We start from the raw sequence: 25,067 nt of genomic DNA, 5'->3' as shown, positions 1-25,067 counted from the left end.
GTTGTTTACCCAGACTAGTAAGTGATAACGAAGGTAAGAGTAATAGCAACTAACCTTTATGGAGCACTTTTACCTGTATTATCATATTTAATGTAGGGAGAGAAACCAAATCCTTTGCACTCAACTGCTAATTAAACAGTCATATAAATTCACTGTCTAGTCCAACTGGGAAGCATATGAGTCTGATGATTATCCTGGAATCTGAGCAAACTTATGCTCTACTTTACAGAGGAGAAAACTGAGGTTCAGTGAGGTAAAGTGACTTGAACAAAGGTATAAAACTAGTAATGGTCTGCCTACCCCCTGAGCATACGCTCTTCATGAATTTTAGGATTTACTTACAAATAAGCACACATATTTAAGATGCTAAACACTGTTCTTTTCATTTAAGACAATCTCATCTAATAAAAAGATGAAGAATAGAAATACTTTTAGGGAATTCCCTGGCGGTCCAGTGGTTAGGACTTGGTGGTTTCACTGCCGTGGCCCAGGTTTGATCCCTGGTTGCAGAAGTAAGATCCCGCAAGCCGCGCAGTGCAGCAAATAAATAAATACTTACCATTAAACCGTCCTCTCACATACTTTACCCTGCCAAGGAACACATATTTTCACCCAAGGTAGACAGCAAAGTTAAGGTAAAAAACTAGTGCATCAGTTAGAGATTAATTTATTTTATCTGAATAAGTGCCTTTCTTTTAGTGTTTCTAATAAATCATATCATTTCTGCAATGAGAAATACTCAGGGTAGTGGATGTTTTTATAATGACCAGGAAACTAGAAAGTGAGGAGGCCAGATTAGGGAAAAAGCAGAAAGATATTCATCTAACTATTCCAGGTAAGACTGATGATAAACTATATAGCAAAAAATAATTCCACTTACTTAAGAATATCTCAACTCTCACTGTTCTGTTCGCTTCTAGGGAAGAAAAGGCATTTTCCCCCTGGCATGATAGTGGATTGGGTTAATAGTGCAAATTGTTTTTGTGACACTTTCTGCATCAGCTCTCGTGACAACCCCAGCTTCTGTAATCTAATACAGTGTATTCTTTTCTGTAAATAACACTGAAATGAAGTGGGTGAATCACTGGAAGATTGCCACTGTCTAGTTAAACCAAGCCATATTCTTTATGATCCAGATTGCTTCAGGTCTTAAATTTTCCTGATGTGCAGCCTTAAAGAATGCTTCCATTGTTTCTTCTGTCAGCAGGCTGTAGTGCATCCAGTTTCAACCTACTCTAGGATGATTTTTAGTGTTCACCAGAGAACTATTCTTGACCTTTGCTAGATCGTGTTTACAGTGCAAGTTTTGACATGACTATGTGACGTTCCAAGCCTGAGCCTCAGAAGCACTGGGGACCGATGTTAGGTGGTGTTTTCCAACCTGTCCCTTCCCCCAGAGACTAAGTCTATCTGCTTCATTCTTAGAAGGTTCATATGGTTGTGCTAAATTCATTCACTGTTTCAGTAAGTCGTTACTGGACCATCAACTCTGTACCAGATATTGTTGTAGGCTGGAAATACAGTGGTGGATACATGATCCAAGTTTCTGCTCACATGGAGCTTGCCATCTCAAGGGAGGAGATCAGTAAATAAATAATATTCGCTAACATTTCTGCCTTTATCCTTCATGGATCTTGTGAATAGAATCTCTATTCTAATTCTGGTTTAGTAGATCCTGATTCTCATGTAATAGGGTTCTTGACTGGTTCCTACAGTGAGCAGGTTTTATGAATGTTGTGAATTCAATATGGCTTTATTTCGGAGACTACATCTGATTTGTGAAGTTAATATAAATTAATCATGTCTTTAACCTAAAAGGTGGCTTTGAAGTGGTGTCAGCTAGATATGTTTAAAGTGTTCTCTATGGATTCTTTTCTTTTGGAAGGTGTAAAGGAAGCAGGTATAATAATTACCAGAAAAAAAAAAAAGGAAGCAGGTGGACTTGAATGCCTCTTGCATCGATTGATTGATTACTTGCATTAGTAAAGAAGATGCACCATCATTACGATCGTTTTATGAGTTAGTTTCATTGAGTTGTGGAGACTTAAGTTTAGCAGTGCCAGGTCTTGGAGAAGAAGAAAGAAATACTTGATTCCTCTTTTTTTTCTTTCTTTCCATGGGTTCCTCCAGATCATAATAATGCAGGTAGGGTGTCAAGAGGGAGAACACTGCCAGAGATGGAGCAAGGCATTTTGCAGGAACTACTTTAAAGGAGACATTGACATTTTCATGCATTCTCACTTTCTCCCTGCTTTTCACATCCTCTCTAAATAAAAATCAAGACTATAAATATAGACCACACATTTGTTTTTAGAGAATGGTGTGATAAAGATTTATTTAAAACAACATAGGCTTTCCTGATAGTAACAGCTCAGCAAGCAATTTTTCCGAGTATTCGTTCTGTTCTTCCCACAGCCATTTACTCCATGTTTCTATGCCAACGACTGAAATCACAGGCTTTTCAGAACGTGCGTGTTCTGGAATACTAAGTAATTTTTTTTGTTGTTGCTAAGAGGTGAACTTTGTTTTAGCCAGTAGGCTGTATTGAAAGCAGAGGATGTACTTTTTATCAGTTTGTCTTAATGCTTCCAGATATAACTGCGTCTTTGACCTCTTGCTTCTAATAGGGTGTTTCCTTTGGATTCGGGACGATATATTTTTAAGCTGCTTTTAACACCTTTCCATACCAACTCATAGAACTCTTTTCTTTTGTCAAAGAAAATTATACTTTCACTTTCAACCCCTCTCAGTAGGAAACTCAAGAAGCCAAAGGTGTTAGGCTCTTGTAGGGATGTTGATTGTCGTGTCTTTTTTTTTTTTTTTTTTTGCGGTACGCGGGCCTCTCACTGTTGTGGCCTCTCCGGTTGCGGAGCACAGGCTCCGGATGCGCAGGCTCAGCGGCCATGGCTCACGGGCCCAGCCGCTCCACGGCATGTGGGATCTTCCCGAACCGGGGCACGATCCCGTGTCCCCTGCATCAAGCAGGTGGACTCTCAACCACTGCGCCACCAGGGAAGCCCTCGTGTCTTTCTTTTAATCACCTAGATCCATCCCTCCTGGCTTTGTGCATTGGTGTTGCCTTCCATCTGTAATGTGCCTATACCTGTGTTACATTTGAGCTTCCCAATGATCCTTTGAGGTAATAAGCATTATTTCTCCCATCTTACAAATGAGAAAACTGAGGCTCAGAGAGATTAGGAGCCAAAGTGAGGCTTTCCATCTCTTGAGCCCAGTTTCTGTGAGTTATATCACATCGTTCCTTATTCTGTGAGCAGAGTTGACTTGTGAACCCCTTTAATAAACTGCTCCAAGATATGACAAAAATCACCTTACCCCAACAGGCTTTGGAGTCCTAAGATGCTACTTTAGCTGTAAGGGCTCCTGTGGACTCCAGCGGTTGGAGGGGAGTGGGTGTGCCTAGGAGTCATACGTGGTACTGTTCACTAGTGTGGCCTCTTCTCTTGTATCCTGAGCCATAGATCTGGTCCCCCTCTGGCCTTCAGTGAGCGCTTGACTCCTGAGAAACCCTGAGGCCAGCCCAGTTAGGCTCAGCAGGCTGAAGAAGACGGATTCTATTATTGTGTTTAAATACTAAGGCTAGAGGTCTGGGGCATGGCTTGGAATTGTTGGCTGTATATTCTTTTTCATAAGTGACTTATGTAAACTTAATAATCAAAGTATGATCTAGATAAGAGTATTTTACTTTATGCCATTATACTCTGCCTGGTTTAAAAAAGAAAAAAAGAGGATTTAAAGTAATTTGTATAAGTCAGAGTAGAAGATGAAGAAAGACAATTAGGTAAGGACAGCCAAGTGGTAATGGGCCTGTGTTCATGATAAAAAATTCTTTGTTGATCATAGAAATGAAGTAATACAAAAGGGATTTTTTTTCTCTAAACTATAATTATACGTAGGATTTTAAAAGCAGAGAGACTCAAAATGTTTATATATTTTCACTCTAATCTATCAAGTATTCAGTATAAAGATATATAGACATAGCTTGTAAAAAACAGTTGCTAGTAACTTCCATTCTTTTTTTCTCTCCATTTTTAAAAGACTTCATTTACTTCCTGTGGATCATAGGAAAGCTTAATGACAGAAATTACTCTTAAAGCCTTGTACTGTTTAGAAAGCTAGGTCGGCATTAGCCATTTTCTCTCAAAGGCTCCTTTCTTTTTCCTCTAAACTTTCAGGAGTAAATCTCAGATTTAGTTTCTAGAGAATGAAGTTTCTACTCAGTTGAAGTGACAGCCCACTATATAGCAAAGTCAGGTTAATGATTCAATTTTCCCCTTTCATTTATTTTTTTTTAAATTGTGATAAAATAGACATAAAAGTTACCATCTTAACCATACTTAGTGGACAATTCAGCGACATTAAGTACATTCATATTGTTGTGCTACCATCCACAGAATGCTTTTCATCTTCCTTTCATTCATTTTTAATAGGAAGTAATTCACTACAGAAGGCATTTTCTAGCCATTCATTGAGGACTAGTCTAAAGTCACCCTCCTGCCTTGGAGTGGCCTTCACTGGCAGCATAGAAAGGGGATTAGGTCAGACACAAAGCATTTCTCTCACTGAGGCTGTGGAACTTTTCGATCACCTCCTCAAGTGGGGCCCTGGCATTTTGGTTAATGGCAAAAAGAACCCTGTGAATAGAATGAAACATAAAAGCAGCTTCCTCAAGAGAAACTGCTCTAGTCTCTGTGATTACGCAACTCCTAGAGGTTCTGACCTTTCAGATTAGAATGTAGTTGCCAGTTTGAGGTTCATATCGCCCCCAGGCTCCCCCATCCTTGCTTTCTACTTCCTCCCTCTGTAGCCCCTATTCCCACCTCAGAGCACACACCCAAATACCCCAACCAAAAGCCTTAATCATAAACTTTTGCAGAGTAGCCTTCTAATAGTTGAAACCTTTAAAAAACCCCTAATGCCCTATGAATCTGTTACCAAACGCAAGTTCCAGGGCCCAATGCACAGTGAGGCCAAACAAACTGAAACGTCGGAGTTTGGGGCAGAGAAAGATTGATGGCAGGGCCAAAGAAGGAGAATGGTGGCTCATTCTCAAAAATCCTGAACTCCCCAGTGGTTTTCGGATAGAAGCTTTTATAGGCAAAATTTAGAGTGAGGGCTGCAGGGTGTGTGACTTTCTGCTGATTGGTGGGTGGTGAGGTAACAGGGCGGTGCTCCAGGAATCTCTGTGCTCAGCCTGAAGTTACCATCCTCCACCTGGGTGGGGACCTTAGTTCCTGCAGAAGCACTCAAAGATATTGTTGTGTATATTCCTTGAGCAGGAACCAGGACCCTGCTTTCATCGCTGCACTATTGTTTCTTTTTTTTAACATATATATAATTTATTTATTCATTTATTTTATTTTTGGCTGTGCTGGGTCTTTGTTGCTGCATGCGGGCTTTCTCTAGTTGCAGCATGCAGGGGCTACTCTTCGTTGTGGTGTGCAGTCTTCTCATTGTGGTGGCTTCTCTTGTTGCAGAGCATGGGCTCTAGGTGCACAGGCTTCAGTAGTTGTGGCACACAGGCTCAGTAGTTGTGGCTCTTGGGCTCTAGAGCGCAGGCTCAGTATGCACTATTGTTTCTTGACTGCTCCTCCTTTGTTTCTGCATCCCCCTTCCTCCCCTAATTAGCAACTCTTTGAATCTGCCCTTTGGAACTTAGGGAAGGTCTAGGAGGCTGAATGAAGCCTATTTCCTACGAAGTAGAAATGGGGCCATGGAAAGGATTTGTTACAGGGAGGACCCCCACAGGGTCCTACTCAGTTTCAAATCCCATATCTTGTCCATTCTGGGCCTCCTGAAGAAGGGAAGTTGTCTTGTCCCACTGACCCTGCCAGAAAGTCTTTCCTGTCATTGCCCTGTCCTGCCACTTCACAAGATCGATGCTACTATATAGCCTTCTGTCTCAGGTGTGGACTCCAAGCTTTTTCACTTGTGTCAAATTCAATGAACGAATACCTTTTGAAAACCTAGTGGATCTCAGAGTTTTAGGGACAGTTATTCTTACTTTAGAGATAGGAGAAAGTTGTAAGAATGCAAGTATTTGGTTCAAGGTCCTACAGAAGTGAGTGAGAAAGAGACAGAGACAGACAGACAGACGACAGACAGATGTGAAAGCCTAGTTGATAATTAACCTTAGCAGACACAGAACTTGGAACTGAAGAGAGACAAATAATGGAAATAATGTTGATACTTTATATCTGAACAGCGCAGTATTGTTTTCATAGCACTTCATTTTTTTTTTTTGCCTTGTGCTTGGGTTTAGTGCAACTAGAAGAAGAAAATTCTAGGTGGAATCACAGAAAATTTGAGTGTTAATTATAGTTAAATGTAATCAACACTTTGATCCCAAAAGCTGCTGAACTGGGTCCTTTTCATTTAAAAGACTTTACTCATATCAGGTTTTTCACACAAAGAAAATAATTACCGAACTATTAGTCCATTTGCTTTCATTCCCATAGCTCTCATGTAATTTGTCAGACTCAAACGATACACAGTGAACCTCAGGCTGAGATTTAATTTTGTGTGTTTGCCAAAGTACCCAGTGTCCTAGTTTCCATAGCCATACCCAACAGATAAATGTCTCTGAAAAAAGCGTCAGGCTTTAGAGACGTGGGAGGCAATCACTACTGGCTCACACTTCCTGACCAGCAGCAGGTGATAAAAGGAAACCCTGAGACACAGACATGGGTGCAGTCACTTGCTAATCTACATAATTATTTGGGCACACACCCAAGAAGTCCTGAGTATCTGTGACTTTCCCCCAATCTGTAGTGTATTAAAAAATACTTTTCTGATGTCCAAATGTTGGGAAGATTGTGCTAAGAATCTTATGGCTGCTGGTCCACCCTCTCTCCCGGTGCAAGCCCTTATCACATCTCTACTATTGTGATCACATGAGCCATCACTGAGGTAACTCCATCCAGTAGAGGGGCAGGGCTGCATCTACCCAGTCACTGGGATACACAAAGTGAATACTCTCAGTTAACAGCCTCTCTGGCAAGAAGTTTGCTTTGCCCTGGACCCTCTCCACCTGCTCTGATGTATTTTTCCTCTATACTGCCCTGTTCCAAGGGGGCAGAGCCCAGACCTGAGACTCAGCACAAAGCACTTGCAGTTTTAGCTAGATGTACAAGTGATTTTGTTGCAGGAAGGGGGACTCCTTCCAGGGCCCGAGAGTGAGCTCTTGTCTAACACTCGGAAATGAATTGTCCAAGGAGACACACATGCTGGCAAAGCAAGAGACTTTATTGGGAAGGGGTGCCTGGGTGGAGAGCAGCAGGGTAATGGAACCCAGAAGAACTGCTCTGTCACGTGGCTCGCAGTCTGGGGTTTTATGGTGATGGGGTTAGTTTCCGGTTGTCTCTGGCCACTCATTCTGACTCAGGGTCCTTCCTGGTGGCGCGTGCATCGCTCAGCCAAGATGGATTCCAGCGAGAAGAATTCTGGGAAGATGGTAGGCCATGTGGACTGGCATTTCCTCTCTCCTTTTGACCTTTCCCGAATTCTTCTAGTTGGTGGTAGCTTGTTAGTTCTGCCTTCCTTACTAGGACCTCCTGCTGTAAGATAACTCAAGCAAGTGGTTACTATGGTGCCTGGCCAGGGCAGGCGGTTTCGGTCAATGGTTCCCCTAACAACTTCATTTGATTTCTCCTATTTGACTCAGTATTGTGGGATGATGTACCCTTTTGTGCAGGAGAGGTATGTGTGAGAATTTATTCCCATTTGTAGCATTTGGAAAATATTCTGGTTATTGTAGGTCTTCTTTCTAGCCTATGTTTTCCTGTGTTCTCTCAGGCCCCTACCAGTGCTAGCCAGAATATGAAGAAAGCATGCCTAAGGGAATATTTTCCAAGCAATATTAATCCCAAAAGTGCTTTGCGAAAGAGGAGGTTTGTTGGTCAGATAAATTTTGGAAGTGCTCCATATTCTAATCCTATCTTTGAGAGCCAAGATGTCCATTAGCAAATTAGGAGTCTTATGAGGACCAGCAATTTAAAAAACAAAAGCTGTTGAACTATAAACCAGGATTCCCCAGATTTATGACCATGGAACTCATCTTCATATAGCACCCAGAAAGATCAGAGTGAGAAATGCAAACATAGAAAATGGTTTTAGGGATTTAGGTTCCCTAAGAAAGTGAGTCTCCCATCTTTCTCTTCCCTTCACACCTTACACATAGTGCATTCTAGTAAATTTGATGGTAATATTGATTATGACTATTTTAGAAAAGGTATGCCTGTGAATTGATATGGAAAAATCAGTGCAAAATTGGCATTCATTCGAAGGTCTTGTCTGAGGCGGGAAAAGAGGGGGTCATTTGTGTAGAAAGAGAGCGGACCCTTTCTGGGGCCTGGGGGAACTAGATGTGATATGAGATGGGCTATAAAAAAGCAAGAATTCCACCCTTCTTTTTATTCCTTCATTTAATAAGCGTTTCTTAGAACCTTGGTATTTACAAGGCAATGTAGGAAATGAGGCATAGTCCTTCTCAGGTGTGTTGAGACTAGTCCAGAAGGTAAGACATGTACTTAATTTCGTTTAATACATTGTAGAAAATGGCAAAGTGCCATGGGCAATGAACAAAGTGCTCTAGTGCATCAGAGGAAGCTGAAGTGGTTTCCGACCTAGGCAGCTAGGTGAGATCTTTGGGACCATGTCTCTCTCATATCAATATTCACTCATGCCTACAACCTCCAGGCCTAGAAGCACATCCTAATAGGCTCTCGATGGAGGATCCAGCTCAGTGGCATTGCAGGTCCAATCTTTCTAACATGGAGACTGAGGCACAGAGGTAGGGGCCGGGGGAGCCTGAACCAAAAGCATGGAGACATGAACTCTGCCTCTGCCAGGTACCAGCTGGGTTTAAACAAATTACACACACACACACACACACACACACACACACACACACACACACAGGCATACCTCGGAGATATTGCGGGTTCGGTTCTAGACCACTGCAATAAAGTGAATATCACAATAAAGTGAGCCACACAAATTTGTTTCCCAGTGCATATGAGAGTTATGTTTACACTATACTGTAGTCTATTAAGTGTGCAAGAGCATTATGTATAAAAAAAAGTACGTACTTTAATTTAAAAATTTTTTTTGCTAAAAAGTGCTAACCATCATCTGACAACACAGGATTGCCATAAACCTTCAATTTGTAAAAAAAAAAAAAAATACACAGCATCTGTGAAGTGCAGTGAAGTGAAGCATAATAAAACAAAGATATGCCTACTGTACATCTACATATATATTAAAAACTTAATACATATATAATGTGGACCTCTGAATATCTTCAAAGACATAGTGAACTTGCTAAATTTATCAAAAGCTGTCCAAATGTACCGCCCTGTGATGCATCTCACTTATTATGATCACAAGATTTTACCTTGGAGCAGTGAAAAGCAAGAGAAATCAGACATGGAATCCAGACATAGTAAAATCAAAAATGTAAGGAAGAAGAGTAAAGTAACTAAAAGATTTTTTAAGAAAAAGATTTAAGAGGAAATAAATATTAATGAAGAAAATGGACAACCATAACAGAAATCATCATTTCCTTTAGTCTTTTTTTTTAAGTTTTAAAAAAAATTTTATTTATTTATTTGGCTGCGCTGTGTCTTAGTTGCGGCATGTGGGCTCCTTTAGTTGCGGCATGTGGGCTCTGTTAGTTGCAGCATGCAGACTGTAGTTCCCTGACCAGGGACTGAACCCGGGCCCCCTGCATTGGGAGTGCAGTGTCTTAACCACTGGACTGTCAGGGAAGTCCCCATTTCCTTTAGTCTTTTTTGAAGTTTAATAGAGATAAGGACTAAAAAGAAATGGTGTAGGTATTTTTATTTTTACTTTTCTTCATTCAAATAATTTGACAACATGCATAGCTAAATGAATAAGAGGAATTTTATACAAACACTATAATGTGATAAGACCCAAGCTTTAGTGAACATTAGGATTACCTGGGATTTGTTAAAAACATAGATAGCCTGGCCACACACCCCTAATTTAGTAGGCCTGACGGCAGGATCCCCATACCCTGCACCCTGAGTTATTTTGAGGCAACTTCTGCTACAAATCCAGGAATCTTGCAAATGGAAAGGGTAGGATTCCAGAAAAGTTAGTGATACTCACTCACATTTATATGTTACTCTACAGCAGGGTTTCTCAACCAGGGCACTATTGACTTTTGGAACTGGACAATTCTTTGTTGTAATGGGACTGTCCTGTGCATTGTAGGATATCTAGCAGCATCCCTCACCCAGTTGTGACAACGCAAACTTTCTCCAGACATTGCCAAATATAACCTGGGGCGCAAAATCACTCCTGGTTGAGAACCACTACTCTACCGGGACCAAAGCCCCTTCATTCTCACTAGAGAGTGATACTGATCTTTCTAGATCAAATCTGGTAACAGTGAAGAGTACCTTTCCCTAAAAACTCTAGGTCCCCAAAGAAAAAGTTCTCAAAATGGTCTGTCCACCTACGCTCTAATGTCTCAGCTATTCCACTCAAGTACTATACACATCAAACACCAATACCAACTTATGTAGACTTCGGTATAAGACATATTTCCCCCCAGACTCTCTATAGGAGTGTATATCACTCAGAATATCCAAGGGATCTCAATATAGCACTTTACCAACCTCCAGATATGGAGCCTGAAGACAGTGTTATAGGAGGGAAGGGAATAAATGCCAATAAAGGGTTAATGAGTTGTTACAGCTGTGGGCAACTGAGGCTCAATTCCCCCTAGTTCTCCCTGAGGAACTGTGTGGAATGTGCCAAAGAATTGCCCCATGAAGAACAGAGAAGCTGAGATAATTTATCCTTGTCCCTCACTGGCTGGGATTGCCCTTGTGTCCCATGTTGAATGCTGACCGTTGGGCATCTGCTGCAGAGTAAGCTTTAATAATCAGGTGCGAGATGATCCATCCTTAGGATAATCAAAGTCCAGTGAGATAAGCAAAACTATTAAAGGATTTATTATAGGGATTTGGCCTTACCTAATTGTGGGAGGCTTTGTAAGGCTCTTGTCTTTGCATCTGATGCTGGAGCTTGAAGGGCAGGCAGTCAGGAAGGGAAGATAGATGTATGATGGAGGAAAGCAAGAACAACCTGCAACCCACAAGCGTGAGCTGGAGTCCAGGTCAGTCTTTGTTGCCTCTGATCTTGACACTGTGGATGTCTTGCAGAAGCCAGGACCCTTCATCATAGTGCTAAATACATATACCAGGCCTAGAAGTTGTAGAAGCTGAAGGAGGATCCCAGAAGGGTGGAGTAGTTGCAGGCCCAGACGCTATCTCATGCCATGAAAATCAGCAATAATGTGTGTGAACTACAAAATGAGTGGCTCCTTCACTTTTACTCTCTAAATTTCCCATAAGAATCTCTCTTGTGACCCTAACCAGAAATATATAGGAAAGAAAACTCTGGGAAATCCAGTTCAGCCTGAACAAGTTGACACAGTACAAAGCCATCACACCATCTGTTTCCACTATCACTTGCTCAGTGGGCCCACATACAAAGTGGCCATGGCATCAAGGACGGAGACAATGTATGGGCTCAACAATAGGACCTTCCACTCACCAAGCCAGATTTGACTTTTGGCTATCATTAGTCATCAGGGAAATGCAAGTCCAAACCACAATTATATACCACTTTGCATCCACCAGGATGACTGGAATCGACAAGGATATGGAGATATTGGAACCTTCATACATTGCTGGTGGGAATGTAAAAGGGTGGCAGCTGCTTTGCAAAATAGTTTGGCAGTTCTTCAAAATGGGGTAGGAGAGAATGGAGAGTGACTTTTAACGAGTAAGGGTTCCTTCTTGGGGTGATGAAAATGTTCTAAAATTAGCTGTGGTGATGGTTTCACAACTCTGTGAATATACTAAAAAGCATTGCATTGTACACTTCAAATGGATGGATTATAGAGTATGTGAATGATATCTTAATAAAGCTGTTAAAGAAAAACAGCCGCTCATCCTCACAGTGTAATATTTTCATCTTTTTTCTAACTGCCTAGTTCTCCTGAGTTAATGGCATTTGTGAAAGAGGAAAAATATTTTTTTTCAATGCCCTCTCAGTTATCTTTACTTACCCAAGAGCATCCAGAAGAACTCATATTATTTCTCTATTAAATGGTTGGTTTGTAATGTCCATATATACCTAGAGTCCCTTGGGAAAGATGGCATAACAATGCATTTGAAACCTTTTATTCTTGATGTTATGGCATTATTTACACCTGAGTGTAATGACTCTCTTTTTCCAGGGATGAGATTGCACAACTCAAGTGCCCATTGTTTTAGCTGTACAAGTCCTAAGAGAGGGGACTGAGCATAAGATGAAAATCAGGTCATGAACTTAGGAATGTGCTGCTAGCCCTTGAAGTTGTGTGAGAGGTAGAGGGAGCAGAGGCATGAAAAATGCAAACCATGAGACTGTGCAAATATAATAATAATAAATCCAGACGATGGATGAGTTCCCCAGGGAAATGGATGGGCCAAGGAAGGCTGAGGATCAGACCCCAGGGGAGTCAGTAGATGAGAGAAGAAAGGGTCTTGCAAAGAAGAGCAGAGGAACCAGACGGCCACTTGGGAGAACCAATACATTAAGATAGGATATGGGAATTCCCTGGTAGTCCAGTGGTTAGGACTCCGGCACTCTTACTGTGGAGGGCCCAGGTTCAATCCCTGGTCCCTGGGGAACTAAGATCCCACAAGCCTCGTGACATGGCCAAAAAAAAAAGAAAAAAAGGTAGGATAGATGTTTCCATGTCGATTATGATGGCTTTTTCTGGGTAAAGTAGCACTATGTATAATGTTTGAAAAGAGTTTGTCTACCTGCATAGAGAAAGAGGAAGAAGATGATTTTTTTAACTACTAATACAATACGATATTATTTAATGGGTCTCTTTTTGGATGATTTCTTTATTTAAAGCGTTGTTATGAACTATAGAAAATAAGCCACCAAAAGATTTCTCTTACAGGCCTGTCACAAAACAGTGGGACTAGAAGGGTGCCAAGGGATTCGTATGGGTTGGGCAGACATGTTCCTAAATCAATGCAGAACATAACTGTTTATTTTCAAGATGATTAAAGAAAAATATTTGGCAGCTTTCCTCCGTGGCCTATGATATTCTTTAATACCACTCATTTCCTTTTTTTTTTTAATAAATTTATTTATTTATTTTTGGCTGCGTTGGATCTTCGTTGCTGGACGCGGGCTTTTTCTAGTTGCGGCGAGCGGGGGCTACTTTTCGTTGCGGTGCTCGGTCTTCTCATTGCGGTGGCTTCTCTTGTTGTGGAGCACGGGTTCTAGGCGCACGGGCTTCAGTAGTTGTGGCTCGCAGGCTCTAGAGTGCAGGCTCAGTAGCTGTGGCGCATGGGCTTCGTTGCTCCGCGGCATGTGGGGTCTTCCCGGACCAGGGCTCGAACCTGTGCCCCCTGCATTGGCAGGTGGATTATTAACCACTGCTCCACCAGGGAAGTCCCAACACTCATTTCCTTTCATTTAACTAAACTATAAAAGTACAGAGAGCTGAAATTCTCCAACATGCCAATCGGTGAATGCTACTTGCTGGCTTATCTTATAGGACCAACAATAAAGAATGATGTGGGAGCCACAAACTGTCCTCTCTTTATTTTTGAGCTTTATATAAATGGACTCATACTACATGTATCCTTTGACTTGCTTCTTTCACCAACATTTTTTTTTTTTTGCCACGCTGCACAGCTTGTGGGATCTTAGTCCCCAACCAGGGATTGAACCCGGGGCCCCGGTAGTGACAGCACTGAGTCCTAACCACTGGACTGCCAGGGAATTCCCGCACCAACATATTTTAAACATATCAATACATCCATGTTGATTGGTGTTGTTCACAGTTTATTCATTTTCACCGCTCCATAATGGACATTAGTGTGTGTCTTAGTCCGTTTATATAAAGCTCAAAAATAGGCAAAACAAAACAGTGTATCATCTACGTATGTATACAGGGCAGATGGAAGAAAAGGAAAGGAATGGTAAACACAAAATTCACTACAGTGGCTCCCTCTTGTGCAGAGGGAGCTGGACGTGATGGGGAGAAGTACATGGTGTACTTCTAAATTTTTGGTGATATCACGCTTCTCAAATTGGATGGTGTGCACATGGTTGTTCATTTCTATTATTCCTCTTTAAGCTGTCTATTTTTATCATATATGGCATATTTTATAATAAAATGTTAATAACATAAAATAGCTTGCTCAGTAGCATCAGTGTGTTAAGAACGCCCTCCCCCTGCCCTAATTGGGCGGGCATCCAAGAAATAAAAAAAATTAAATTAAAAAAAAAAACTGTCCTCTCCTGGCAATAGTCTCCCTTTATTATGAACACTGGTAGATTGAAGGTGTGGTTTCTCAAAGGAACTTAAGTATTTGGGGCACAATTCCAGGGACACTGTATTCTACTCGACATCAACTTCTGCTGTGTCAAAGACATTTTAGAGATTAAAGGCCGCTTAGTAAGGGTAGGAAGGTTTCATAGTATAGGCACAAAATGGAACTTGACTTTTACCCAAGATTTTTTTTAATTTTTATTTTTAAAGAGCAGTAGCCATGTAGAAGTATTCCAGGAGATCCTGCCTCACACTCTTAGGTCTTAAAGGCATTTCTTGCTGAGAAGTGGTTTAGGATTGCAAAACAGCTGACACTTCTGTGACAAAACTATAGAATCACATTTAAGATACTGAGAAGGTCTGTTTGGAAGCAGTTCTCACCCAACCAAGAGCCGTCTCCGGGCCCTCCCATTGCCCTACTTTAGAGATTTACACATGCAAAAAGTAGTCTTGAGTTGTTTAGTTTAGACGCAGGGCATGGAGGAAATAAGCCTTCCAGGGGCTTGTGAGAAAGGAAGAGGTACGTGCCTGTTCCCACATACATGCATTTCTTTAGCAAATTTAGATTTTTCTGTGGAATAAAAGTAGAGAAGCCAGGGCTTCCCTGGTAGTGCAGTGGTTAAGAATCTGCCTGCCAATGCAGGGTACACGGGCTTGAGCCCTGTTCCGGGAAGATCCCACATGCCGCGGAGCAGCTAAGCCCGTGCGCCACAACTACTGAGCCTGCGCTCTAGAGCCTGCAAGCCACAACTACTGAGCTGGTTCGCCTAGAGCCCGTGCTCCTCAACAAGAGAAGCCACCAAAGTGAGAAGCCCACGCACCTCAACGAAGAGTAGCCCCCGCTCGCCGCAACTAGAGAAAGCCCACGCAGCAACAAAGACCCAACGTAGCCCAAAAAAAAGAGTAGAAAAACCAAAAACTGCTAAGAGTGAAACACTCATGAAGTCCTTTTATCAACTTGGTGCCTCTGTCAACAGGATAAAAATTAACGTCATGGTGGGCCTTTATGATCTTCTTTTAAAATATTCCATGGCTCCCATTTCTATAAAAGATTGCCAGTCTAGACCTTCTCTTTCCCTGAACTCTTCACCTCTCCTGCCACCTCTCTTTGTTTATCAAAGCTCAGATCATGGGGTCTTTAGGACCTTGTGTGAAATCATATTCTGGTTGGTATCATCCCGTGAAGAAGTTCATTGGGAATGTGGGACACATTTTGTTGAATTTTATTTATAGTACTTAATGTCCCCAGATGATTAAGCATATTGAAGGGTTTTTTTAAACAAATTTTTTCAAAGCAAAGATCAGTTTGGTATGAGACTATTACTTGAACATAAAGATTTTTCCCCATTTCGATTAAGGGAAGAATTATAACAAGAACCAACTGTTCTGAAGGCTGCCCGTGATCTATTGCTTAACCCAGTCTCTCTCCTCTCCATAGTTATTTTTGTGTCTGCCTGTTTCTCTCAGAACATACTTCTGCATTTTCCAAAGTTGACCCTGTTACCCCAGAGCTTCTTAGTTTCCTTGTTTATTCCTTAGAAACATAAAAGATGTGTGGAAGGCTGATAAGTTTCATATTTCAAAGTTCTCTTTCTTTTAATCAGGAAGTTTAAGATGTCTCTAGGACAAAACTATCTCAACATTCCATCAACCATATAGGAAGCTAGAAATCTCAAGATTTATAAACAAGGGTTTTGGGAGCAGGAAATTTCTGTCCTACTGTTTTCTAGCTAATATCCCTGGGCTTTAGTTTCCTCATTTATAAAATGGGAATATTAATAGCTCTTGCCTCCAGAGGGTTGGGGTGAGCATTACATGAGATAACGCACATGAAGAGCTTAGGCCAGTAGCAGGCATAGAAAAAGATCTCAATAAATGTTAGTAATAATGGCGGTGATGGTGGTAGTGATGATGATAAAGGATTTGGAGTCTTAAAAAGTTATATTGGAGCACTGCAGCATAGCATTTTCAGATAAGAAATCAGGTCACATAATCTGCCAAGGTTATTTGAATTTGCTACTGTGGAAGGGAAAATTACTTCTTTGTCACTTAATATCTGCCATATATCCTTACTCAGTTGGAGTGTGTGTGTATGAATGTGCGCACATGAATGCAAATGCTCTTATGTCTCGTGTCCCTGCCTTGATGGTCAGGAGTTTTGTTTTAGCCCTTTTCTTAAAATCCAGCTCTTAATATTGTTCAGTGCACACAATAGCCTTTCTACAAATATTGAATATGTTTCTATTTGATAAAGTCAAAATCTTGTGCAAAATTGTATTAATAGACAATGTTTTCACCTTATGAAGGTTTACAAGATGTTTTAAAGAAAAAGGAATTAAATTAGGAAATAAAGGGAATTCCCTAGCAGTCCAGTGGTTAGGACTCTGTGCTTCCACTGCAGAGGGCACAGGTTCATTCCCTGGTCGGAGAGCTAAGATCCTGCAAGCTGTGCAGTGCGACCAAAAACAAAAAAAAGGAAATAAAGTCTTAGAAACTATCTAGACATGCTCTCTTTTCCTAAGGATTCACCCTCCCCTCACAGTAGCACAGTGCCTGTCACACAACTGAAATGAAGTAAATGGCAGCTAATAATTAGCTGTCTTTGTGTTGGAGGTTTTGGTACCAAGCAATAGAAACCAACTCAGGCTCACGAGAGAGGATTTACTGAAAGGATATCAGAGGGCCCACAAAATCAATGGGAGGCTAAAGGGCCACACTTGAGAATGGGCAGAGACCAGGGAAACTCTAGCAATTTAGGGGCAGGAACCACAACCATGGTCTTTAGAGCAGGAAGCATCTATCTGCTCAGCGTGCTGCCATGGGGAAGGAGAACCCAGAGTCAACTTTCTTCTGTGCTTGGGTGACCCACTGAAGGGTCAGAGTCCTCTGAGAGTGTGTGATTGGCCAAACTCATATCACAGACCCACAGCCTGGCCGAGGCGATAGAAAGAATCTAATCCATCGCCTTCTGGAATGGGAGATGGTACCCAGGACTGTCCTTTCTACACATCTATTCACAGAGGAGAAGATTCAGTTTCCCAAGAAGAAACCAAAGTGCTTACTAGGAAAGGGGAACAGATGCTGGACAACCCAAAATGGCAAATGCCCATTATTCCACATTTCTAATATTTTGATTCTTGACTTTGGGCATGGTCCATAGTCTAGTCAGTCTTTATTTAGCCTGTGTGAACCTTAAGACATAGTTTGAGATATTTCACTTTGTTATTCCAGTCCTGTATGTGGTCCAAAGACAGTCCTCCATGTCATCATCCTGCTCTCATCTGAGTGGGAACATCCTTTCAAAGAGATTAGATAGGAACTCAGGAGCTGAGAATATTGTGGCATCAATGTGAGATACCGGGATGAGCTACCTTTATTTATTTATTTGTTTGTTTGTTTGTTTATTCTATGTAAGTAGAAACAAGTTCAAGGCTATTATTTCCTGTAAGTTAAAAACGGGTAATATAACACCAGGGAAATCTTGCTAATCTAATTGAAATTTGGGGCCTGTATAGGTCAAATATATTTACTGTCCGTCAAAGGTGATGTTTTTGACACAGTAGAGGATCCTGTTTCCTTGAAAATGGCTCGTAGGCTGGTTGGTTTGGGATTTTTTGAATGTCATCCTAATTTAAGGTATTATCCTTTGCTTTTAAATGTTACAGGGGAGAACTTATCCATTTCGGGGTGCCTTCCCTCCAGTGTGGAATCCCATTGCCTATCTGGATTACAACAATCTGTGGCGGACAATGGATAACATGGGAAAGGAGGTAAAGTGTGTGTGCAGCTTGCACATGACCTGTTACTGAAATATCAACAGCAAATGTTTAGTATCCATCCTTCCGCAGTGCAGGGAACATTGCTCTGGACGGTGATGCATATCGTTTCCAGTGTACCCAACAACTCTGCCAAGCTGGTAGTATTTCTGCTTTACAAATGAAGAAAATCAGTGCCAAGGGGTTACATAATTTCCCCAAGACCACACAACAAGGGACAGGATTCAAACCCACATGTCTCTGATACTAATGTGTGTGCCTGTGTTTTCAACCTATGCCACTGGGAATTTATGTGACATATTTTTGCCGGGAGTCCTACTTATAGTGATCTTATCCATATGTTATGCCACTTGAGATAGTAAAGGAGAGAAGGATTCGTTTCCCCAAAGTTTTAAAATGGGTGTTAGCTTTCAATAATAATTATGATGTTGACCATCATAATTACATATTAATTTATACATATATATATATGTATTATTATTATTATTCTGGCAACAGCATTAAGGTATAGAATCCAAAGAGCTATCCATCCCAAACCCACCACTATCTATACATAGAATTCTATGCCAATCACACAGTCCAACATAGACAGAGAAACCAGTTTTCAGAGGTTTTCCTGAGGGCCTCTTGGCAGGGCAGTGGGCAGTAACCATCAGACCTAAATATGGGCCCTTCTTTCTCTGCAGATTCCAGCTGATGCACCGTGGGAGGCACCACATGCAGAGGAATGGGATAAGATGACCATGAAAGATCTCATCGAAAAAATCTGCTGGACAAAGTAACCTTGACTATTTAAAACAGTTCTTTTTAATCTTCCCTTCAGATCGTTCCTATCCTATCTTGAACTGCAGTGTTTTTCTTCATAAGTTACAGGAAAAAAGTTAAGAGGAAACTTAATGACCTTTCCATCAGTAGCAACTTTGGGGGCCCTTTAGACACTCAGAGCAGGATTGAACATAAAATGAATCTAAAACATAAGAAGAAAAGTAGGTGAAGGAAGCTGAACTTTTTTTTTTTTAATGAAACGGTTGTGTGCTTTGCAATAAAAGAAGTAATTGTGTTTTCAGATAATATAGAGGTCAGCTACAGAAGCAATTTGGAAAGATATTAAAGTAATTTAATATAAATATAGAAGAACTGGAGGGAAGCTAGTCTATATTAATGAAAAATATAAACGATATGTTTTCACTGAGAATCTGTGTTATTAGCTGAGTTACTTACGGATCATTCAGCCAGCATTTTGGGGCTGCTATGTGAAAGCACAGTATGAATCACTGAGGAATGGTGGTGAACTTGTTAGGCATGGCCCCTAACCTCACGGAGTTGATATACTTTTAGCAGGAGAGACTGTCATTATACACATATTACATAATTCTAGGAGAGACTGAAACTGGGAACCTGACCTGTCTGATGGCAAAGGAGAGATTCCTTGTTGAAGCAATCTTTAAACAGAAACCAAGGAGTTAGCACATCAACTAAGAATGAGCCACAGAGGATGGGAAGGGACAGGGAAGGATGGATGGTGTCAGGGCAAGGAATCTTCCAGGAATGCGCCCTAATGGATGTGGAAAACAGGAAAGATAGATGGTGTGAGAGGATGGTATCTTCCATGAATGAGCCATAATAGATGGGGGGAGACAGGAAGGGTGGATGCTATGGGAATTAAGAATCTTCATGGCAGGTGCCATAGTGGATGGGGGAAGACAGGAAGGGTGTTTAGTGTGGGGAAGTGTTATCTTGCAGGATGAGTAACAGTGGATGGGGGAGTTAGGAAGAGTGGATAGTGTGCAGAGGTGGTATATGCCAGGAATGATCTAGTAGTTGAGGGAAACAAGAAAATGGATGTTGTGAGGGGATGGTATCTTTCAGGAATGAGCCACAGTGGATGGAAGGAGACAGGAAAGATGGATGGTGTGTGCAAATGGTATCTTCCAAGAATGAGCCAGTTGATGGGAAAGAAAGGAAGAGTGGATGGTGTGAGGTGATGGAATCTTCAGGAATGAGCAACAGTGGATGGGGAGATAGGAGGGTAGACGGGTCGGATTGTATCTTCCAGGAATGAGCTATAGTGCATGAGGGGAGACAGAAAGGATGTATAGTGCAGTAGGATGATATCTTCCAGGAATGAGCCATTAACCATGGAGGGGGACAGGAAGGGTGGATAGTGTGTGGGGTTGGTACATTCAGGAATAAACCATATTGTATGCAGGTGTCAGGAACAGTGGATGATGTGGCAGAATGGTTTCTTCTGAGAGTGAGCCACTGTTGACAGGGGAAACAGGAAAGATGGATGGTGTGGGAAGATGGTATGTGCCAGGAATGAGCCATAGTGCATGGGTAGAGACAGGAAGGATAGATGGTGTGGTGGGATGGTGTCTTCCAGGATAAGCCACAGTAGATGGGGGAGGGTGTGTGGTGTGGGGATAGTATCTTTGGGGAATGTACCAGTTGGTGGAGGATATAAGAGATATATTATGTGAGATGATGGTATCTTTCAGGAATGAGTCACAGAGGATGGGGGGAGAGAGGAAAGAGGGATGGTATGTGTAGATGGTATCTTCCAAGAATAAGTCAGTTGATGGAGGAGACAGGAAGAGTGGATGCTGTGGGGAGATGATATCTTCCACGAATAAAGTCAGCTGATGGGTGAGACAGGAAGAGTATGGTGTGAGGGGATGGTATCATCAAGGAATGAGCAACAGTGGATGGTGGAGAAAGTAAGGATGGATGATGTGAATGATGATATCTTTCTGGAATGAGCCACAGTGGATGGGCATAGATGGAGAAAGGTGGATGATGTGACAGGATGGTATCTTCCAGAAATAAGCCATAGTGCATAAGGGAGACAGTAAGGATGGTTTATTTGGTGGGATGGTGTCACCAGGAATGAACCACAGTGCATGGGGGAAAGGGAAAGGATGGACAGTGTGGTGGTATGGTATCTTCCAGGAATGAGCCAGTTGATGGGAGAGAAAGGAGGAGTGGGTGGTGTGAGAGGATGGTGTCTTCCAGGAATAAGCCACAGTGCATGGAGGGAGACATGAAAGATGGATGGTTTGGTGGAATGATACCTTCCAGGAAAGAGCCATAGTGCAAGGGGAGAGACAGGAAGGATGGATCCTGTGGGGGATGTTATTGATACCAAGTCCAAGCTCTCTTTGCTTGCCACACGACAGGCCAATGAATCGCAGACGAGATGTTGAGGCAAGGAATATGACTTTATTCAGAAAGCCGGCAGACCGAGAAGATGGCAGACTAGTGTCTCTGAAAAACCATCTTCTCAGAGCCTAGATGCCAGTTTCTTTTATAGAATCAGGGAGGGAGAGGCGGTGAGGAAGTAAAGTAAAAGGGCCATCAGTCTTGCAAAACATCTCCTGGAATGACCAGCCTCTGTGAGGGGATGTGTTAGTTTCTTCTTTCTTGCAGCCATTCACAGGTGGGCGGGGTCAGATGGCCTCCCTGTGAGCTGAACAGCAAAGGGGCAGGGTTCCCTGAGGCAGGCCATTATGTATGATTAGAATAACAAAAGCAACGAAAAGCAAAGGTTAAAGTCAACGAAACAGGTCCAACGTAGAGTCCGATTTAGCTCTACCCTGTTACATTACATTCCAGGATTAACCCATAGTTGATGGTGGGGACAGGATGAGTGTATGGTATCTATCAAGAATGAGCCACTGTGGATGTGGGAGACAGAAAAGATGGATGGTGTGGGAGGATGGTTGTTCTAGGAGTGAGACATAGAGGATGGGGGTTGGGGAGGAAGGGTGCATGGTGTGGAGGAATGGTATATTCCAGGAATGAGCCACAGAGTGTAGGGGGAGATGGTAAGGATGGATGAGATAGGGGGATTTATGTTCCTGGAATGAGATGCAATTAATGGGAGCAGACAGCAAGGGTAGATGGTGTGGGAAGATGTTGTCTTCCAGTAATGAGTCAGTTTTGGGGAGAGACTAGAAGTTTCCATGGTATCTTCTAGCAATGAAGGAGAGTGAGTTGGGAGGGGTGGGGGCAGGGGCCGACAGGAAAGCTAGATGGTTTGGGGGGGGGTATCTTTCAGGAATGAGCTACAGTGACTGTAGGGGGAAACAGGAAGGGTGGATGAGGTGGGGGCAAGGTATCTTCTAGAACTGAGACAAGTATTGGGGGAGATAGGAATGAGGCGTGGTGTGAGAGACTCCACCTTCCAAGAATGAGCCACAGTGGATTGTGGTTCTATGGGAAAATATATGGTGTGGGAGGATGGTATCTTCCAGGAATGAACGACAGTGGATAGGGGAAGACAGTAAGGGGGTAGATGGTGTGAGGAGATGGTATATGCCAGGATTAAACCATAGTGGATGGTGGGTTACAGGAAGGATGGATGGTGTGGGAAGATGGTATCTACCAGGAATGTCCGACTGTGGTTGTGGGAAACAGAAAAGATGGATGGTGTGGGAGGATGGTATGTTCCAGGAGTCAGCCATAGTTGATGGGGGGCACAAAAAGGTGGATGGTGTGAGAACATGGTATCTTCCAGGTATGAGCCATTGTGAATGGGAAAGACAGGAAAAGTGAATGCTGTAAGTGGATGGTGTCATCCAGGAATAAGCGACAGTGACTGGGGTCGGGGGAGAGGAAGGGTGGATGATGTGGGAGCATGGTATCTTCCAGGAATGAGACAGGTGATGGGGGAAGACAGGAATGATGGATGGTGTGAGATGCCATCTTCCAGGAATGAGTCACAGTAGATGGCAGTAGACAGGAAAAAGTGCATGGTGTGGGAGGATAGTATCTTCCAGGAATGAACCACAGTGAGTGGGGGAGATAGGATGTGTGTGGTTGGATCGGAATTTCCAGGAATGAGCCATGGTGGATTGGGGGGGAGGGATACAGGAAGGGTGCATGGTATAGGGGAATGGTATGTTCTAGGAGTCAACCATAGTTGTAGGGAGGAGACAAAAAGGGTGGATGATGTGGAAATATGGTATCTTCCAGGTATGAGCTACTGTGGATGGGGGAAACAGGAAAGATGGGAATATTATCTTGCAGGAATACAGCAGTTGATGGGGATATCAACAGCAGTTGATGGGGATAGGAAGAGTAAATATAATAAGGGAATGATATTTTCCTCGAATGCACCAAGTAGGTAGGGTGAGATGGGAAGGGTGGATGGGTGGGGGGATGGTATCTTCTAGGAATGAACCAGGTACCATCCAGGAATGAACTGCAGTGATTGACGGTAGACAGGTGGGTGCATGGTGGGTGGGGAGAATGGTATCTTCCAAGAATGAATCAGGGTAATGGGAAAGTGAGAGTGTCAACAGGAAAGTTAGATGGTGTGGTTACAGGATGTGATAGTATCTTCCAGGAATGAGTCACTGTGGACGGGGAGACAGGAAAGATGGATGGTGTGGGGGAATGGTATCTTCCAGGAATATCGGTTAATCGGAGGGAGTCAGGAAGGATGGATGGTGAGGTGAATGTTTTCTGCCAGTGATAAACCACTGTTGGGAGAGGCAGAGTAGATGGTATCTACTGGAATGAGCCAGTTGATGGGTGGAGACAGGACATGTAGTTGTGGGGTGAATTATATGTTCCAGGAATGAGTTACAGTGTATGGGGTGAAAGAGGAAGAATGGATGGTATAGGATGTTGGTATCTTCTAGGAGAGAGCCACAGTGATGGGGGGGCAAGATACCATGTCCCCACATCTTCCACCCTGCTTGTCTCCCCTCACAGTCACTGTAGCTCATTCCTGGATGATACCATCTCCTCATACTCTTCCTGTCTTCCCCCATCTACTATGGCTCATTCCTGGAAGATACCATTCCCCCCACCCATCCACCTTTCTGTCTCCCCCTACCTGCTGTGACTAATTCCAGGAAGATACCACATCCTCACACCATCCACTGTTCCTTTCTCCCCCATCAACTGGCTCATTCCGTCCTCACACCATCCACTATTCCTTTCTCCCCCATCAACTGGCTCATTCCTGGAAGATACCATACTAACATACAATGAACGCTCCTGTCTCCCCCCTTTCTACTGTGATTCATTCCTGGACCACACCATCCCCTCTTCCTTCCCCCCCCCCCCATCACTGTGGCTCACTCCAGGAAGATACCATTCACCACATCTTCCAGGAATGAGCCACAGTGGGTAGGGGAAGAGGGGAAGGATGGATGATGTGGGGGGATGGTATGCCTAGGATTAAACCATAGTGTATGGAAAGGATAGGAAGAGTGGATGGCATGGGGGGATGGTATCTCCCAGGAATCAGTGACTGTAGATGGGGAAGACAGGAAAGATGGATGATGTTTGGATGGTATGTGCCTGGAATGAACCATAGTATGTGGGGGGGAGACTGGAAGAGTGATGGTGTGACGAGATGGTGTGGTCCAGGAATGAACCATAGTAAAATGGGGGGAAACAGAAGGGTTGATTATATGTTGAGATGATATCTTTCAAGAATGAGCTAGTTGATGGGAGAGACAGGAATAGTGGATGGAGTGAGGATATGGTATCTCCCAGGAATTAACCACAGTGCATGAGGGGAGACAGGAATGACGAGTGGTGTGTGTTTGTGGGGGAAGGGTGGCATCTTCCAGGAATGCATGTTATGTGTGTGGGGGGGTGTCTACAGGAAGATTAGATGGTATGGTTGTGTGAGGAGATGGTATCTTCCAGGAATGAGCCACAATGATGGGGGATATAGCAGGAGTAATATAGTGAGGGAACTGGTATCTTCCAAGATGAGATACAGTGGTTAGGAGGAGACAGGAAGCCATTGGAGTGATGGCATCTTCCAGTAAGGAACCACAGCGCTTGGTGGGGGAATGCTACAGGAAGAGTGGATGGTGTGAAAGGGTGGTATCATGAGGCATGAACCACAGTGATTGTGAGAGGAGACAGGTAGG

General features: G+C 42.7%; 1 protein-coding gene and 1 non-coding gene across 2 annotated transcripts in view; both read left to right on the top strand.

Annotated features, from left to right (window-relative positions):
- Positions 1 to 25,067, top strand: part of MAOA (monoamine oxidase A) — a 75,860-nt gene that overhangs the window by 29,218 nt on the left and 21,575 nt on the right. Inside the window, exons 4-5 of the mRNA XM_060001670.1 lie at positions 18,061 to 18,165; positions 18,858 to 18,949. Coding sequence (XP_059857653.1) covers positions 18,061 to 18,165; positions 18,858 to 18,949 — 197 coding nt within the window. The remainder of the gene's footprint in view (positions 1 to 18,060; positions 18,166 to 18,857; positions 18,950 to 25,067) is intronic.
- On the top strand, positions 12,652 to 12,728 carry TRNAK-CUU (transfer RNA lysine (anticodon CUU)). The gene has a single exon. It is a non-coding gene; the product is annotated as a tRNA-Lys (tRNA).

The sequence above is a fragment of the Delphinus delphis genome, chromosome X (genome assembly GCF_949987515.2).
Source record: "Delphinus delphis chromosome X, mDelDel1.2, whole genome shotgun sequence".
NCBI lineage: Eukaryota > Metazoa > Chordata > Mammalia > Artiodactyla > Delphinidae > Delphinus > Delphinus delphis.
This window is presented reverse-complemented; position numbering and strand designations above follow the sequence as displayed.